The following is a 19,429-nucleotide window of genomic DNA, read 5'->3' as shown; positions in this document are numbered from 1 at the left end:
TTTATCCAATTAACCTTCGCCAGCTCTTCTCAGACCTATGTAATTGGATTCGTTTCCTTTGAGATTTTTGTTTGGGACTGGAGTATGTCGCTTGTCGATTTCTGCTTTCAAACTTAAATTGGAATTCAAATACATCATGATGACGGCCACCCACCCCCCCGGAATATTTATTTCCCAATGGCATGTCTCTGTAATGGCGATTAAATCTAAACCATTTATCTTTATTTATGCCGCTAGTTCATCTACCTTATTTGAATGCACAAAGTATTAATAAGAGCCCTTTTTCCCCCACTATTTTTTGCATGACTTATACGCTGATACACAATTACTGTTAAACTTCTCTGTCCCACTCTGCTTGTCTTAAACCAAAACACGACACTGCTCTATTGCCTTGACTTTTGTCTTTAGATTTCTAAACCTGCCTTCACCTCACCACTCCCACTATTAGTTTAAAGCCCTATCCACAGCCCTATTTATATGATTCACCAAGACAATGATCCGAGCCTGGTTTAAGTGGAGCCCATCCCAACAGAACAGCTCCCTCTTTCCCCAGTACTGGCACCAGTGCCCCATGAATCAAAACCCTCTTCTTCCCACACCACCCAGCCACGAGTTTAATTCTCTGATCTGCTTGACCCTTGAATGAGGTGTCAACCTGGTGAAGCTACAACACAGGACTACCTGCGTGCCAAACTGCCTAAGCAACATGCGATAGAGCTAAGCAATCCCATAATCAACGGATCAGATCGAAGCTCTGCAGTCCTGCCACATCCAGCCGTGAATGGTGGCGGACAATTAAACAACTAACTGGAGGAGGTGGCTCCACAATTATCCCCATCCTCAATGATGGGGGAGCCTAGCACATCAGTGCGAAAGATAAGGCTGAAGCATTTGCAACAATCTTCAGCCAGAAGTGCCGGGTTGATGATCCATCTCGGCCTCCTCCTGAAGTCCCCAGCATCACAGATGCCAGACATCAGCCAATTCGAATCACTCCGCATAATTTCAAGAAACGACTGAAGGCACTGGATACTGCAAAGGCTATGAGCCCTGACAACATTCCAGCACTAGTACTGAAGACCTGTGCTCCAGAACTTGCCGCGTCCCTAGCCAAGCTATTCCAGTACATCTACAACACCAGCATCTACCTGGCAATGTGAAAATTTGCCCAGGTAACTCGTGTACACAAAACGCAGGACAAATCCAACCCGGCCAATTACCGCCCCATCAGCCTATTCTCAATCAATGAAGTGATGGAAGGAGTCATCAACAGTGCCATCAAGCGGCACTTGCTTAGCAATAACCTGCTCAGTGATGCGCTGTATGGGTTCCGCCAGGGCCACTCAGCTCCTGACCTCATTACAGCCTTGGTTCAAACATGGACAAAAGAGCTGAACTCCAGAGGTGAGGGGAGAGTGACTGCCCTTGACATCAAGGCAGCATTTGACCAAGTATAGCATCAGGAGCCCCAGCAAAACTGAGGTCAATGGGAATCGGGGGAAAACCCTCTGCTGGTTGGAGTCATACCTAGCGCAAAGGAAGATGGTTGTAGTTGTTGCAGGCCAATCATCTGAGCTCCAGGACATCACTGCAGGAGTTCCTCAGGGTAGTGTCCTCGGCCCAACCATCTTCAGCTGCTTCATCAATGACCTTCCTTCAATCATAAAAGGTCAAAAATGGGGATGTTTGCTGACGATTACATAATGTTCAGCACCATTCATGACTCCTCAAATACCTAAACAGTTCATGTAGAAATGCAGCAAGACCTGGACAAGATCCAGGCTTGGGCTGATAAGTGGCAAGTAAAATTCGTGCCACATAAGTGCCAGGCAATGACCATCTCCAACAAGAGAGAATCTAACCATCTCCGCTTGACATTCAATGGCATTACCATTGCTGAATCCCCCACTACCACAACCCTAGAGGCTACCATTGACCAGAAACTGAACTGGCGTAGCCATATAAATACCATGGCTGCAACAGCAGGTCAGAGGCTAGGAATCCTGCGGCAAGTAACTCACCTCCTCACTCCCCAAAGCCTGTCCACCATCTACAAGGCACAAGTCAGGAGTGTGATGGAATACTCTCCACTTGCCTGGATGGGTGCAGCTCCAACAACACTCAAGAAGCTCGACACCATCCAGAACAAAGCAGCCCGCTTGATTGGCACCCCATCCACAAACATTCACTCCCTCCACCACTGACCCATCTACAAGATGCACTGCAGCAATGCACCAAGGCTCCTTAGACAGCACCTTCCAAACCCGCGACCTCTACCAACTAGAAGGACAAGGGCAGCAAATGCATGGGAACACCACCACCTGCAAGTTCCCCTCCTAGTCACACACCATCCTGACTTGGAACTATATCGCCATTCTTTCACTGTTGCTGGGTCAAAATCCTGGAACTCCCTTCCTAACAGCACTATGGGTGTACCTACCTCACATAGACTGCAGCGATTCAAGAAGTCAGCTCACGACCACCTTCTCAAGGACAATTGGGGTGGGCAATAAATGCTGGCCTAGCCAGCGATGCCCACATCCCATGAACAAATATAAAAAAACCCTATGCCAATTTTCACATGGTTCAGGTAACAATAAGAGATTACTTTTGAGGTTCAGCATTTTAATTTGGACCCGAACTCCTCAAATTCTCTGAGCAGATCATTCCTAGTGTTCTACCTATGTTTTTGGTTCCTATGTGGACGACAACAACTGGATCCTCCCCCTCCCACAAGGAAATGTCTCCAATTCTGGGCACCCGGCAGGCAACACAACCTTTGGAATGCCTGGCCGTGGATGTAGAGAACAGTATCTATCCCCTGACTGTATCGTCCACTATCACTACCACATTTCTTTTCACTTCCCCCCCCCCCCCCCCCCCACACTTGAATGGCTTCCTGCGACATGGTGCTGTGGTCAGTTTGCACATTCACCCTGCAATCCTTGTTCTCATCCACATAGGTAGTAAGTACTTCATACCTGTTCGTCGAAGTCAAGGGCTGAGGCTCCTCCATCACTACATCCTAGAACCCCATACCTGTCTGATTCGCATTACAGAAACGGAAGTAAGCGATCTTGGTGATGCAGCAAAAAGGAAGTTGGAACCCATCCCAGGGTCAAATAGGATGCCTTGTCAGGCTCCACTTGTGCAACAAAGCCTCTTCTGTCTAAGGAGCATTACAAAATGGCAGCACTAAGCAGGAAATTAGAGATAAGCAAATGCACACAGCCACAAAAAGGGAAGTTTTCTGAAGCCTTTCAAAGATGGGGAGAAAAAAAAAAGATATGACAAGATGGAGATTAGGGAAGAGAATGCATGATTGTAGGTGCACTTCAGCTCTATTATCAATCGAAGAGTTCAAGGAGGGGAACTTCATAGTACAACACTAGAGTGGAGGGCTATAGAAGTTTGCAGAGCTAAGGTGGAGCAGCAAATTTGAAAACTAGGATAAAGTGTTGAATTCAATACACTGAAGAACAAGGATCCAGTGGAAGGTGTGTGGGATAAGATGCAGGCTGCAGAGTTCTGGGTGAGCTGCATTTTGCCTAGAGTAGACCTGTTAGAGCCAAAGATGTGCAAGAGGTCAAGCATTGCGATATAAAAGTTGGAAAGGAAGCTTTTAGCAGCAGAGGAGTTGATGTTGGGGCACAAACAGCACTCATTGGTTGTTGATTTGCAGCTCAACCCACGGTTGAACAGAACATTCCAAGCTGTATTCCTTGAGCTGTTAGGCAAAGTTGAAGCTCATGGATTTGAAGGATAATTATTGACCTAGTTAGGAAATTAGATGAGCCTCAGGCAACAGAGAGTGTACATAATGGGCATGACGTGACTAGTGGGTCCCAGAAGCATCAGTGTTGGAGCCTCCACTGTTCACTGTATTTACAACAACTTAGATGGTGGGATAGAAGAATGAGGGGAAAATCGAACAAACATAAAATTCTCAAGGGGCTTGACAGGGTAGATGCTGAGAAAATGTTTCCCCCGCCTGGGGGAATCTAGAATACGAGATCAGTCTCAGAATAAGGGATCACCATTTAGGACTGAGCTGAGAAGTTACTTCAATCAAAGGATTGTGAATCTTTAGAATTCTCTACTCCATAGAGCTGTGCATGCTCCATCATTGAGTAGATTCAAGACAAGTGGTCAATAGATTTTTGGGCATTAAGGGCCAAATGGCTTACTCCTAGTACTTATGTTCTTATAGAAAGTCACATATCCAAGTTTACCAATGACACAAAGATAGGAAGCACTGTAAGCATAAAATTAATTAAATAATAAAGCGAATGGGCAAAAGTGTGGCAAATGGATTTCAATGTAGTAGACGTGAGGTCATTCACTTAGTACCCTGTTCTATCCTTTTCAGGTTCAATATAAATGGTGAAAAGCTGGAAACAGTGGAGGTCCGGAGACTTGGGGGTCCAGGTACATAAGTCATTAAAATGTCATACGCACATACAAATTAGGAGCAGGAGTAGACCATTCAGCTCCTTCAGCCTGCTCCGCCATTCAATAAGATCATGACTGATCAGTTTGTGTTTCAAATTCCACACTCCCATCTACCCCCGATACCCCTGAATTCCCTTGCCTAAGGATCTATCTACCTCCACTTTAAAAATATTCAATGTTCCTGCCTCCACCACCTGAGGCAGAGAATTCCAAAGTCACACAATGCTCAGGAGAAAAAAATTCTCCTAATCTCCGTCCTAAAAGGGCAACCCCTAATTTTAAAAACAGTGGCCCCTAGTTCTGGACTCACCCACATCCACCTTGTCAAGACCGTTCAGGATCTTATATACTTCAATCAAGTCTCCCCTCACTGTTCTAAACTCCAGTGAAAACAAGCCCAGTCTGTCCAACTTTTTCTCATAAGACAACCCGCTCATTCCAAGTATCAATCTAGTAAACCTCCTCTGAACCTCCTCCAACGCATTTACATCCTTCCTTAAATAAGGAGACCAAAATTGTACACAGTAGTCAAGATGTGGTCTCACCAATGCCCTGTATAACTGAAGCAGAACATCCTACTTTTATTTTCAATTCCTCTCGTAACAAAAGGATAGCATTCAATTAGCCTTCTTTATTACTTGCTGTACCTGCATACTAACTTTTTGTGACTTCTGCACTCGAACATCTAGATCCCTCTGCACCTCAGAATTTTACAGTCATTCTCCATTTAAGTAATACTCTGCTTTTTTATTCTTCCTGCCGAAGTGAACAACTTCACATTTTCCCATTTTATACTCCATCCGCCAGATTTTTGCCCACTCACTCTCATCTACCTATATCGGTCTGCAACCTCCTTATGTCCTCTTCACAACATACTTTCCTACCTATCTTTGGGTCATCCGCAAATTTAGCTACCATGCCATCGCTCCCCTCATCCAATTCATTGATACAAACTGTAAAAAGTTGAGGCCCCAGCACAGACCCCTGCGGGACTCCACTCGTCACATCCTGCCAATCAGAAAAGGACCCATTTATGCATACCCTCTGTTTTCTGCCAGCTAATATGTTACCCCCTACACCATGAACTCCTGCTTTATGCAATAACCTTTTATGTGGCACCTTGTCAAATGCCTTCTGGAAATTCAAGTACAGTACGTCAGCAGGCTCCCCTTTATCCACAGCGCAAGTTACTCCTTCAAAGAACTCCAACAAATTGGTTAAACAGGATTTCCCTTTCACAAAACCATGCTGACTATTCAAAATTACCTTGCGTTTTTCTAAGTGCCCAGCTGTAACCTCCTTATGGTCATGATAATGATCGATTCCAACACCTTCCCCATGACAGACATCAAGCTAACTGTTTTCAGCCTCCTGCCCTTCTTGAGTAAAGGGGTTATATTTGCTTCTTTCCAGTCTGATGGAACCTTTCCAGAATCTAGCGAATTTTGAAAAATTACCACCAACGCAGCTACTACCTCATTAGCCGCCTCCTTTAAGACCCGAGGATGAAGTCCATTAGGACCTGGGGACTTGTCAGTCCACAGCTCCATCAGTTTGCTCAGTACCGCTTTCCTGGTGACTGTAATTTCACCAAGTTCCTCTCTTCCTTCCACCTCCTGATTTACAGCTATTACTGGAATGTTTTTAGTATCCTCTATAGTGAAGACAGAAGCAAAATCTTCGTTCATGTCATCTGCCATTTCCTTATTATCTATTAACTCCCCATTCTCACTCTCTAGAGGACCAACACTCACTTTACTTACTTTTTTCAATACCTGTAAAAAATCTTGCTATCCATTTTTACATTTCTAGCTAGCTTCCTCTCATACTCTAATTTCTTTCTCCTGATTAACCTTTTAGTCATTCTCTGCTGTTCTTTATATGCTGCCCAATTGTCTGAACTGCGACTCCTCTTTGCACAATTATATGCCTTTTCCTTAAATTTGATGCTTTCCTTAACTTCTTTAGTTAACCACGGATGGTGGGTCCTCCCCTTAGAATTTTTCTTTATAGTAGGAATATACTTATTATGTATTCTAAAATATCCCCTTAACTGTCTGCCACTGCTTCTCTATCAATCTATCTGCAAGCCTAGTAATCCAGTTCACTTCAGCTAGCTCAGCTTTCATGCCCACATAATTGCCCTTATTCAAGTTTAAAATACTAGTCTTAGACACACTCTTCTCTCTTTCAAACTGGATGTAAAATTCAATTATATTGCGGTCACTGCTATCTAGAGGTGTCTTTACTCTGAGATCATTAATTAATCCTGTCACATTACACAATACCAAGTCAAATATAACCTGCTCTCTGGTTGGTTCCAGAACCTGCTGCTCCAAGAAACTCTCGAAAGCATTCTATAAACTCCTCATCCAGGCTATTATTGCCAATCTGATTTTTCCAGTTTATATTTAGATTAAAATCACCCATGATTATTGCCGCTTCTTCATCACAAGCACCCAATATTTCTTTTTGGATACTTCGTCCTACATTGTGATTACTGTTCGGGAGCCTGTAGACCACTCCCACTAGTGAATTCTTTCCCCTACTATTCCTCATCTCCACCCAAACCGATTCTACTTCCTGATCTCCTGAACAAAGATTATCTCTAACTATAACACCAATGCCATCCTTGATTAAGCGTGCTACCCCTCCACCTTTATCTAGCTTCCTATTCTTCTTAAATGTCATATATCCCTCAATATTCAGGACCCAATTCTGGTCATCCTGCAGCCACATCTCCGTAATGGGTAGGTACAGAAAATATAGTCAAAAAGGCTAATGGAATGTTGGTCTTTATATCTAAAGGATAAGAATACAAAAGGGGTAGAAGTCATGCTTCAGCTGTACAAAGCACTGGTTAGACTAATCCTGAAGTACTGTGAGCAGTTCTGGGCATCACACATTGGGAAGGATATATTGGCCTTGGAGGGAGTGAATCATAGATTTACCAGACTGATACCTGGACTCTAAGGGTTAAATTACACAAACGAGGGTTGTTTTCCCTGAAATTTAAAAGGATTAGGAGTGATTTGATTGAAACTTTCAAGATATTGAGGGGAACCAATAGTTTTATCTCTTAGTTAGGGCGTCTAGGAACCGCAGTGGGGGTTAATAGTCTAAAAATTAGAGTCGTACCTTTCAGGAGTGAAATTCGGACTCACTTCACACAAAGGATGAAACTCTTTCTGAAAATGTTAATTGATGCTAAATCAATGTTAATTTTAATCTGAGATTGATAGATTCATTAGCCAAAGATATTAATGGATATCGTGCAAAGGCAGGTACATGGAGTTAGGTCACAGATCAGTGGAAACAGGCTCAAAGGGCTATATGGCCCATTCCTGTTCCTCTTCCTATGTTCAGATTCAGTTTGAGTACCAGCAGGGAAGGAAGGTGGAATCAGTACCTGAGGCACAAAGTTTCTAATGGGAGTCACATAGGATAGCTTTAGTTTTGTCAACATCCAACTGAGGAATGTTCAGGTAAACTCAACACGTGACACCAGATAAAAAAGTGGCCTGCATGAAGACATTTATGATTTCAAGGACCCTTGAGGCAATGTAATAACTACAGCAGGACAGGCAGAATTGGAACCGGAAGAGGGCAGAACCATGGAGTTTTAACACAAAAGGAGAGGCAATAGAGCTGACAAACACGACAACGAGTAATAGCTTGCGGCTGGTCTGTTCTGATGTAGCTCTCAACTAGGACAACAGCATTCCCATGTAGGGAAGAGCAAAGTCAGCCATTTTATATTTATCACTACCTAGTGACCCCTGATGGAAATGTACATATGGGCATCACACAAGAAGAGCTCAGCAGCCAAGTCCCCTGCTTACACTCATTGCCAAGGCTAACAGATGAACTATTGTCACATGGGGTGATGTATCAGAGGGCGTCTGGCACCACTGAGCCATGGTTAACACAGAGAAATTACTACGGAAACAATACAAGCTTGGGCAAGTAGATTCGAGCTGGGGTTTGCAGAGTGAATGGAACGGAAAGGCAAGTTCCAAAATACAAGGTCAATTTAATAAATTGAATGTAATAAGGCAGCTATTTAATACATGGTGATCTTCAGGATCATTTATACTACCAACTTCAAGTCAAAGCAAGGTCATTTTGGTCATAAAATGAACACAAATATGGCAATGCAACCCAACAGTGCTAAACATAACTAAAGCCTTCATAGAGACTCCTTCCAGGAGGGGTACTATAAACAAGCTAAAATGCACACAAATAGAGTTGCTAAAGGTTTGGGGCAGATATGCTAGAACATATATCATATAAGCTCACCCTTGCCATACGTGTTTATATTCAGATTTAAATTTCTTGCATAATTTTTGAATAGATTTAATGCAACTTTGACTGCAGGAAACTCGTTTTAAAGACCTAGTTTGTTATATGTAATAAAAAAAAACCTACAAATACCATTGTCCAACACAGGCAGTGTTTTTAAAACCGATAATGAGTTCAAACTCTATTACAATACCAATTCATTTTATGCAAATATTGGAGACAACTTTGATCGAATCCTGCAACTCGGAATATTTTTAAGAATGATGTAATTGTACCTTTAAATGACACTTCCTATCTTCCAATCCAGGTTTTTTTTGGGGGGGGGGGGGGGGGGAGAACGGTCATATTTAAGTCAAGGCTAAATAATGTTTTCAACCTTATTTCTGGTTATTAAAATTGCAATGATGATCTAAAAACAACCAACCTTGTATTTTATCAGAGAATGACGAAGGCACAGGCAAAAACTGCATTTCACACTCCGTGGAATTCTTTACTACGGTTTCCATGTCATTAGATATTTACACAGGAATACAAGTACCCATTGATTTTATAGCCGACCCTGTACTAGTGAAACTAACATTTTTCAATGACAACACTGCCCTGAGATTAACGAGGAACGTCGCGTTTTCATTAACTTAATTGCACACAAAATCTAACATTCGTTGCCAAATGCAATAAGGACTCACCTCCTAAGCAGCAGGAAGGTGTTAATTGCACAAGTGTCCCAGTTTATTCCGCACTACATCTCCACTGCTCACCTTGCGGGACCTGCGATCAATTTGTCCGACGTCACAATGACTGCCTGTCAATCAGGAGCCGCAGTGCCGGGGATGCTGAGGTTCCCTCATCCGGAGCAACAGCCAATCAGAAGCAGCAGCTCCACATTTCAAATAAAGGCAGCAAGTGCTGGAAATAGCTAACAGGTTAGGCAGAATCTGTGGAGAGAGAGAGAGAGAGAAAAAAAGAAAAAGAAAAAGAGAAAGAAAAAGAAAGAAAGAAACAGAGAAACAGAGTTAATCCCCCTGGTCAAGTCAAGCATTTGAACAGATCAGTGTTGAGTCTTACTGCTATTCTCTCTCCTGCCCCTGTGACAGTCGGGGTTCAAGACCCACTCCAGATATTTGAGCTAATAATTTTAGGCTGACACTGTGCCATACTGACGGAGCGTCAGATGTCACAGGTGCTGTGTTTTGGCCTCGCCCGTTCTCTTGGGTGGATGTAAAAGATCCCATAAGCACTATTTCAAACAGGAGGAGGGGAAGCTATCCCGTTATGCCTGACATCCTGGAGTGAATTCTTAACATCACAGCAACACCTAGTTATTATCACATTGCTGTTTGTGGGAGCTTGCTGTGTAATTTGACTGCTGCATTATCTACATTACAACAGGGGTAATGCTTCATTGGCTGTAAAGCACTTAGGATGTCCGGTGGCTGTGCGAGGTGCTATATAAATCCAAAGTTTTATTTTCTCTGTTTAACGGATAGATCTGCTCTGCATTCCCAGCACTTTGTGTTCAGTCTCCTGGCTTTCTGCCACGATCAAATAAAGGACATCTATTTACTGCTAGTTAATGGCTGATTTATCTTAAATGCCAAAACAAGAGAGAGGGGAGAGAGGGGAGAGGGGAGAGGGGAGAGGGGGGGGGGAGAATGGATATATAAACTCAGATGGAATAATCGGTTCATTTCCATTATATTTCTGTTGTTTCTAATCCACATTAATGACCACATTAATGGTATCAGGACCAAACATAAACTTGCTAAATTTGCTGAGGATATTAAAACATAGACAACAGTAAAATAAACATGCAGCAAAAGATTTAGATTAGCTCTGCGATTGGCCAGATGGATGTAAACCAGCTGTAACTGATTAAAAGTGTGTTGTAAGAGAATGAATTATAACGATCTAATGAATGGGCAATCTAAGATGGGCAGGCAGCAAGGCAATGGAGACTTAAAATGATAAGTGTTGCATTTGGACTCCTATCAACACTTGGGATTAGAAGCCACTTCCTCCTGTTCTATTTGACCAGAGCATCTGTTGGCACCAATGTGTCAGGTAATGAGTTGGATGGGAGGCGGGACTTAAGGGAGGATTCACAGTAAACATTTTTTTTTACATCAAACAGAGTCTATTTACAGAATCTATTTTAAAAGAGTATCAAATGCAGCAAACAGAACTCATGATCAAAACTGCAGCAATTTCTCTCAATTTAAGCAGGATGATTTCTCCAGCAAAGTGCAGTGAGTAATCAGTGGAGGATGGTTGCATAATACAGATTATGGGGCACAAAGTCAATCCCAGTCATTTACAGCAGTGTGACCCCAGGGATGATGGAGGACTTTCACAATCACTTCCATTCTGATTGGGAATAGTGGTAGTGTTATAAGCAGCCATATTTCACAACAGGAAGGAGAGCTGGTGGCATTTATACATCATATGTATGCTGCATAACTGGCAGCCTGGAAGATGCAGGAAGTAGATAGGGCCTTTGTCAACGGGCCTGTGTCACTTGTGGCTTAGTGGGTAGCACTCTTATCTCTAAGGTTGTGGGTTCAAGTCCCACTCAAGCACCTAATACTGCTGACACTTCAGCGTAGTACTGAGGGAGTGCTGCACTGTTGGAGGGGTCATCTTTCAGATGAGACATTAAACCAAGTCCCTCCTAAGTGGACGTAAAAGAACCCATACATCTATTTCAAAGAGCAACACAGCTGTCCCCCCAGCTCACCCCAGGCCAATAGTGATTCCTTAACCAACATCGCTGACAGATTGGTCATTATCCCATTGCTGTTTGTAGGTCCTTGCTGTGTGCAAGTTATCTGCCATGTTTCCTACATTTGGGTGGCACAGTTGCGCAGTGGTTAACACCACAGCCTCGCAGCTCCAGCGACCTGGGTTCCATTCTGGGTACTGCCTGTGTGGAGTTTGCAAGTTCTCCCTGTGTCTGCGTGGATTTTCGCCGGGTGCTCTGGTTTCCTCCCACAGCCAAAGACTTGCAGGTTAGTAGGTAAATTGGCCATTATAAATTGCCCCCAGTATAGGTAGGTGGTAGGAGAATATAGGGACAGGTGGGGATGTGGTAGGGAATATGGGATTAGAGTAGGATTAGTATAAATGGGTAGTTGTTGGTCGGCAGAGACTCGGTGGGCCGAAGGGCCTGTTTCAATGTTGTATCTCTTAAAAAAAAATTACACCAGTGACTACACTTCAAGGCCACTTAATTTTCTGTAAAGTACTTCAGGTCATCCCGTGGATGTGAAAGGAGCTATATTAGTGCTGCTCCTTTTTTATATTACATAGTTTCTACTGCACAGAAACAGGCCATTCAGTCTGACTGGTTAGTGTTTATGCTCCACATGAGCCTCCTCGCACCCCTCTTCCTCTATCAACATTTCCTTCTATTCCTTTCTCCCCTATGTGTGTATCTAGCTTCCCCTGAAATGCTATTCTCCTCAACCACTCTATGTGGTAACGAGTTCCTTTTCTTCCTTTCAGGAAGTTTTCTGTGATCTGCCAGGCGATGCAGTGGAGCTGGGGTTTCACCACGCACAGTTGGTGGCTAAACTGGAAGAGTTAGAGTATTACAGAGATGAGATTCAATTGACAGAATAGCCTTTTCTCATCCTTGATCTGCTTCGGTTTGTGTTGGTGTCTCGATCACCAATGAAGCAGATCACCGTCCCATCATAACTCATCCATCCTCTCTTCCTTTCTCCCCCCACCGCGCAATCATGTCATCTAACTGTATCTTACCAACATCAATGGGCAGGAAAAGATCAGCTGGTCCCTCAAGCACACACCATGATGGCCAGAGCATCATGAATGAACCGAAGGTTTTCAACTACATTATCCTATAGCACCACTATTTATCAATTTCAGATTAAAGAAATTATTCTTTCACGGTAATGTCAGGGCAAAAATTTACTGACAAACCTGTGTGTGTGTGTAATGTATTTACATGTACATTACTCCAATGTTCACATGGCAGGATTTTCTTTCTTTCCTGGGATGTGGGCGTCACTGGCTAGACCAGCATTTATTGCCCATCCCTAATTGCCCTTGAGAAGGTGGTGGTGAGCTGCCTTCTTGAACCACTGCAGTCCATGGGATGTAGGTACACCCGCAGTGCTGTTAGGAAGGGAGTTCCAGGATTTTGACCTAGCGACAGTGAAGGAACGGCGATATAGTTCCAAGTCAGGATGGTGTGTGGCTTGGAGGGAAATTAAGATGGCCTGGGAATTCTGTTTCCTAACTTCTGCTCCCTCAATCCTATTCTCAATAAACTGCTGACCACATAATTTCCTCTCTGGGTCCCCATGTTAGCTGATATCGTAAATGGTTCTCTCTCTTCGGGTGTTGTTCCCCTCGCCTTTAAATCTGCTGTCATCACTGCTCTCCTCATAAAACCAACCCTTGACCCCACCATCCTTGTAAATTACCACCCCACCTCCAACCTCCCTTTCCTCTCCAAAGTCCTTGAATGTTTGGTACCTTCCAAATCCATTCCCATCTTTCCCAGAACTCCATGTTTGAATCCCTCCAGTCAGGTTTCTGCCCCTGCCACTGTACCAAAACAGTTCTTATTAAAGTCACAAATAATGTCCTTTGTGACTGTGACAAAGGTAAAGTTTCCATCCTCATCCTCTCTGCCTGTCTGCAGCCTTTGACACGGTCGACCACACCATCCTCCTCCAACACCTCTCCACTGTCGTCCAGTTGGGTGGGACTGCTCTCACCTGGTTCCATTCTTATCTTTCTAATCATAGCCAGAGAATCACTTGCAATGGCTTCACTTCCTGTGCCCACACCATTAACTCTGATGTTTCCCAAGGATCTATCCTTGGCCCCTTCGATTTCTCATCTACACGCTGCCCCTTGACAACATCATCCGAAAGCACAGCGTTAGTTTTCACATGTACGCTGACCACACTCAGCTCTACCTCACCACCACCTCTCTCGACTCCTCCACTGTTGCTAAACTATCAGACTGCCTATCCGACATCCAGTACTGGATAAGCAGAAATTTCCTCCCACTAAATATTGGGAAGACTGAAACCATTGTTTTCAGTTCCTGCTCCATTCCCTAGCTATTGATGTCATCCCTCTCCCTGGCAACAGTTTCAACAGATTATGACAGACTTAGATAAGTTAGACAAGGAAAAAATTTTCCCATCAACTGACGGTACAAGGACTCGGAGACACAGATTGAAATTTTGGGCAAAAGATGCAGGGGGAATATGAGGAAGCAATATTTTACACAGAGGGAGGTAATGACCTGGAAATCGCTGCCCACAAGGGTGGTGGGAGTGGAGACAACACAATGCCCTTTTGCTCCAGTGAGGCTGTGTCTGTCGTGAAATGAGGGCAAAGAGGGCATCAGTGACCAGCGAGATGCAGTGGTGTGCAGCTGTTTGCAAGGTGCCACTAAGGTCCACAGCTGATTCTCGGAAGGAGCCAGAAGCGAAGAAGTTCAAGGCCACAGTGACTTTGAAGGCTACTGGCACGGCATGTTGACCGTGCTGCGAGGTGAGAGGTCTTCGGTGATGAGGTCACAGATGCCAGTGACCATCTGGCTGAAGAGTCACAGTCTCCTGCGGCACTGGGTCTCGGTCATCTCCAGGTAGCTCCATCTTCGGCGGTAGATCCTGTGTCGAGGGTATGGCCTCCCTTGCTGTCCTGTTCTATTTCCTTCCCTGTGCCCTTTTGCTGCTCAGGGCTGTGCCCTTCCTGCGGAGGGTGTTGCCATTCATCATTACTGGGCCCAAAAGCTGACAGTCATGCCCCCAATGCAAGCTGATTGGCAGCCTTCTTTTTGGAAGGTGGCCATCCAATTGTGATTGGCAGCCTTGCCACCTGCTCTTCTGCCCCACAATGCTAGGGGGATGACGGCCCTCTTCAATGCCCGAGTTTTGAGTGCCCACTTTCTCTGCCACGTGCACAGTGCCAATGGCACCTCCTTGCCTTTCCAAATGCTGAGGCATCCCTCTGCCCCTCTTATGGGGCCAGGGTAATTTCCTGGGGCAGCCATGACTGGCTCCCCACTCTGTACCCCCCTCCCTTCAGCTGGTCAACAATAGACAGCATACACCCCCTTCAAAATTCAAACCTCCCCCTCTAATAAACTCTCAATGAGCTGTTTAAGTGCTTTAATTGGCCTCAATCAAGAGGCAGACGGGAGATCACTGATGAACATTGCTGGCACTGGGAACGGCTTCTGGAAAGTAACAAACCAGTTAGCACTGGTATTTCCTGGCCCACCCACCTCCATTCCTGACCTCGGCGGGGCGGGACCGATAATTCAGCCTCTGTCTGCTTAACTCACAAACACACAAGGACATGGAGGTACTAATGAAATCGATGATCGGATAAATGTGAGGATTATATGTATAATGAAAAAGAAAGAACTTAGAGTCATAGAATTTTACAGCACAGAAACAGGCCCTACGGCCCAACACGCCTCGCCGATTGTCAAGCACCTGTCCTAACTAATCCCATTTCCCCGCACTTGGCCCGTAGCCTTGTATGTGATGGTGTTTCAAGTGCTCATCTAAATACTTCTTGAATGTCCTGCCTCCACCACCTCTTCAGGCAGTGTGCTCCAGATTTCAACTACCCTCTGGGTGAAAAAATTCCTCCTCAACTCCCCTCTAAACCTCCTGCCCCTTACCTATTAACTTGTGTTAATATAGCGCCATTCATGATCACAGGATGACCATGCTCCTTTACAGCCAATGAAGTACTTTTGAAATGTAGTCACTGTTGCAATGTTGGAAGCACAGCAGCCAATTTGTGCATGGAAAGATCCCACAAACAGTAATGTGATAATAACCAGATAATTTGGAGGTTTTTTTTGGATGCTGATTGAAAGATGAGTATTGGTCAGACTATTGGAGAGATGCGCCATTACTCTTCCTAGAATAATGCCAAGGAGTCCTTTATATCCATAGGGCAGACCTAGCCTGGGTTTAATGTCTCATAAAAAAGATGGCACCTCAGACAGTGCAGCACTCCCTCAGTAGGCACTGTATCCATGTAAGATACGATTGGATGGTGCAATTGAGTAGGCTGGATGCTACATGAACTAACAAGGCTTCTGCTTGCATCATGATCTGTGCTCTTATTGCTTAGTTATCCCGACAAAAGCAAAATACTTGGAATGCTGGAGACGTTGCAGAACAGACTTTCAGGTCAATGATGCAAGCACTACCTGCCCTGCTCAGTGTCTCCAGGTTCCATGGAGCACGTGCTGGCATCCACAAGGGTAGCGATTGGCTACAGGGTCTGTCAATCACTCGGCTCTTCCGGTGTTTCTTCGCAACGGCCATGGAAACGAAAGACGCCGGAAGAGCCTGAGCGACAACAAAGGGGGAACGTGCGGACTCGCATTGAGTCAACATGAATGTAAGTGATCTGACCAAACCGTTCCTTAACTCTGGGGATTTGTACACCATTTATTGAAATTTAGATTTATAAACAATGCGTGGGTCTCAGGGATGTGTTATTTTGACATTCAAAATGCGAATGAAAACCAATTCTGCCCGAAGGACAAGTGCTTCCACCCTCATTCTCCCCAAATGTGATTCTGTCCTGTTCCAGAAACAAAACGGAACCTGATGCAAATGTAATAGAAGCATCTAAGTACACATTTTAGTCAATTATATAGGTTAACTAATTGTTTCTATCCAACACAATACCTATATTGGAATCACTCAGCAGGTCTGGCAGCATCTGTGGAAAGAGAAGCAGAGTTAACGTTTCGGATCAGTGACCCTTCTTCGGAACTGACCTGAAACGTTAACTCTGCTTCTCTTTCCACAGATGCTGCCAGACCTGCTGAGTGATTCCAGCATTTCTTGTTTCTGTTTCAGATTTCCAGCATCCGCAGTATTTTGCTTTTATATTACAATACCTATATTAATGGTTTGCATCCTCTGTAAACCTGAGTTCATACAAAACTCTTCTGCCTGTGTCCTAACTCGCACCAAGTCCCACTCACCCATCACCCCTGTGCTCGCTGACCTGTACTGTCTTCTGGTCCGGCAATGCCTCAATTTTAAAACTCTCAATCTTGTTTTCAAATCCCTCCATGGCCTCACTCCTCCCTGTCTCTGTAATCCCCTCTAGCCCCACAACCCTCTAAGATCTCCACACCCATGTAATTCTGGCCTTTTGAGCATCCTGATTTTAATTGCTCCATCTTTGGCAGCCGCTTCTTCAGCTGCCTGGGCCCTAAGCTCTGGAATTCCCTTCCTAAACCTCTCCAACTCTCCACCTCACTTTCTTCCTTAAAACCTACCTCTTTACCAAGCTTTTGGCCATCTGCCCTAATGCTCTTCTGTGGCTTGGTGTCTAATTTTGCTTTGTAAGTGGAGTGCTTTGGCATGTCTTATTACATTATATATATATAATATATATATATACAAGTTGTTATTGTGGCACTGGAGCATCAATAATAAACAACCTATACATATTGTGGGGCTTTTAATATATTGAAACATCACAAGGTATTGTGCAAGAAAGGAGAAAAATCAGATATCAAACAGGAATTGGAGAGGAGATTGGGAGGAAACTGAAAGGTAAATGTTGAGAATATTTTTGAAGGTGGGGAGACTTGGAGCAAGGTGGAAGGATTTAGTGTGAGAGTTCCATCGTGATGAAGACATCTTTCCTAGACGGCTGAAGAAACTGCCATCAATGGTGGAATGAAGAGAGATGGGATGCACAGTATGTCAGACATAGAAGAATCAGAGAGTCATTTACTGAGAGCTGTAATGCAAGCTGGAGATTGCATGTTTAGAGCTGGACAGATTTTTTTAAGCAACTTGCGAAATTTTGTTACATTAAAGGCACTGTGTATTCATTCATGGGATGTGGGCAGCCCTGGCAAGGCCAGCATTTATTGCCCATTCCTAATTTCCCTCAAGAAGGTTGTGGTGAGCCACCTTCATGCACCTCTGCAGTTCAGATGGTGAAGGTAAACCCACAGTGATGTTAGGTTGGGAGTTGCCGACTCTTGAACCGGCAACAATGGAGGAATGGCAATATATTTACAAGTCAGGATGATGCGTAACTTGGAAGGGAACGTTTTGGCATTGCCATGCGTCTGCTGCCCTTGTTCTTCCACGTGATAGAGTTCGCTGTCTAAGTAGTCTTGGTGAGTTGATGCACTGTATCTTGTAGATGTTACAACTGCTGCCACTATTGCTGTCTGTGTTGCAGGGAGTGGAGTTTTAAGGTGGTGGATGGGGTGCCGATCAAGCAGGCTGTTTTTTCCTGGATGTGTCAATCTTCTTGAGTGCTCTTGGAGCTGCAACCATCCAGGCAATTGGAGAGTATTCCATCACACTCCTGACTTGTGCCTTGTAGATGGTAGAAAGGCTTTGGGGGGGGGGGGGGGGGGGGGTGGTCAGGAGGTGAGTTACTCACCGCAGGATTCACAGCCTCTGACCTGCTCTTTATAATCCAGTTAAGTTTCTGGTCAATGGTAACCCCCTTGATAACACTGTCAATGACATCTTCCATCACTTTGCTGATGATCAGGAGTACAAAGAACAAAGAACAGTACAGCACAGGAACAGGCCATTCGACCCTTCAAGCCTGCGCCGATGTTGATGCCTGTCTAAACTAAAACTTTCTGCACTTCTGGGGACCGTATCCGTCTATTCCCATCCCATTCATGTATTTGTCAAGATGCCTCTTAAACGTCGCTATCGTACCTGCTTCCACCACCTCCCCCGGCAGCAAGTTCCAGGCACTCACCACCCTCTGTACAAAGAACTTACCTCGCACATCCCCTCTAAACTTTGCCCCTCTCACCTTAAACCTATGTCCCCTAGTAACTGACTCTTCCACCCTGGGAAAAAGTTTCTGACTATCCACTCTGTCCATGCCACTCATAACTTTGCAAACCTCTATCATGTCACCCCTCCACCTCCGTCGTTCCAGTGAAAACAATCCGAGTTTATCCAACCTCTCCTCATAGCTAATACCCTCCAGACCAGGCAACATCCAGGTAAACCTCTTCTGTACCCTCTCCAAAGCCTCCACATCCTTCTGGTATTGTGGCGACCAGATTTGCACGCAATATTCTAAGTGTGGCCTAAGTAAGGTTCTGTACAGCTGCAGCATGACTTGCCAATTTTTATACTCTATGCCCCGAACGATGAAGGCAAGCATGCTGTATGCCTTCTTGACTACCTTATCCACCTGCGTTGCCACTTTCAGTGACCTGTGGACCTGTACGCCCAGATCTCTCTGCTTGTCAATACTCCTAAGGGTTCTACCATTTACTGTATACTTCCCACCTGTATTAGATCTTCCAATTACCTCACATTTGTCCGGATTAAACTCCATCTGCCATTTCTCTGTCCAAGTCTCCAACCGATCTATATCCTGCTGTATCCTCTGACAATCCTCATCACTATCTGCAACACCATCAACCTTTGTGTCGTCTGCAAACATACTAATCAGACCAGCTACATTTTCCTCCAAATCATTTATATATAATACAAACAGCAAAGGTCCCAGCACAGATCCCTGCGGAACACCACTAGTCACATCTCTCCATTCAGAAAAGCACCCTTCCACTGCTACCCTCTGTCTTCTATGACAGAGCCAGGTCTGTATCCATCTTGCCAGCTCACCTCTGATCCTGTGTGACTTCACCTTT

General features: G+C 44.5%; 2 protein-coding genes across 7 annotated transcripts in view; one reads left to right on the top strand and one right to left on the bottom strand.

The window, feature by feature from the left end:
* mcoln3b (mucolipin TRP cation channel 3b) overlaps positions 1-9,529 on the bottom strand; it is a 65,937-nt gene extending 56,408 nt beyond the window's left edge. For 3 of the 4 annotated variants that reach the window (XM_068036335.1, XM_068036338.1, XM_068036337.1), the window contains exon 1: positions 9,441-9,529. The gene's annotated coding sequence lies outside the window, so the exon portion shown is untranslated. Of the gene's footprint in view, positions 1-2,981; positions 3,061-9,440 lie in introns of those variants that run through there. The other variant, XM_068036336.1, reaches the window with a different exon arrangement.
* A 6,561-nt stretch (positions 9,530-16,090) lies between these two features.
* dnai3 (dynein axonemal intermediate chain 3) overlaps positions 16,091-19,429 on the top strand; it is a 132,902-nt gene continuing 129,563 nt past the window's right edge. For all 3 annotated transcript variants that reach the window (XM_068036333.1, XM_068036332.1, XM_068036331.1), the window contains exon 1: positions 16,091-16,161. In XM_068036333.1, coding sequence (XP_067892434.1) covers positions 16,156-16,161 — 6 coding nt within the window. In that variant the 5' untranslated portion in view covers positions 16,091-16,155. The remainder of the gene's footprint in view (positions 16,162-19,429) is intronic.

This window comes from Heterodontus francisci, chromosome 8, assembly GCF_036365525.1.
Source record: "Heterodontus francisci isolate sHetFra1 chromosome 8, sHetFra1.hap1, whole genome shotgun sequence".
Lineage (NCBI taxonomy): Eukaryota > Metazoa > Chordata > Chondrichthyes > Heterodontiformes > Heterodontidae > Heterodontus > Heterodontus francisci.
Note: the sequence above shows the minus strand (reverse complement) of the source record. Positions and strands in the feature narration are given on the sequence as shown.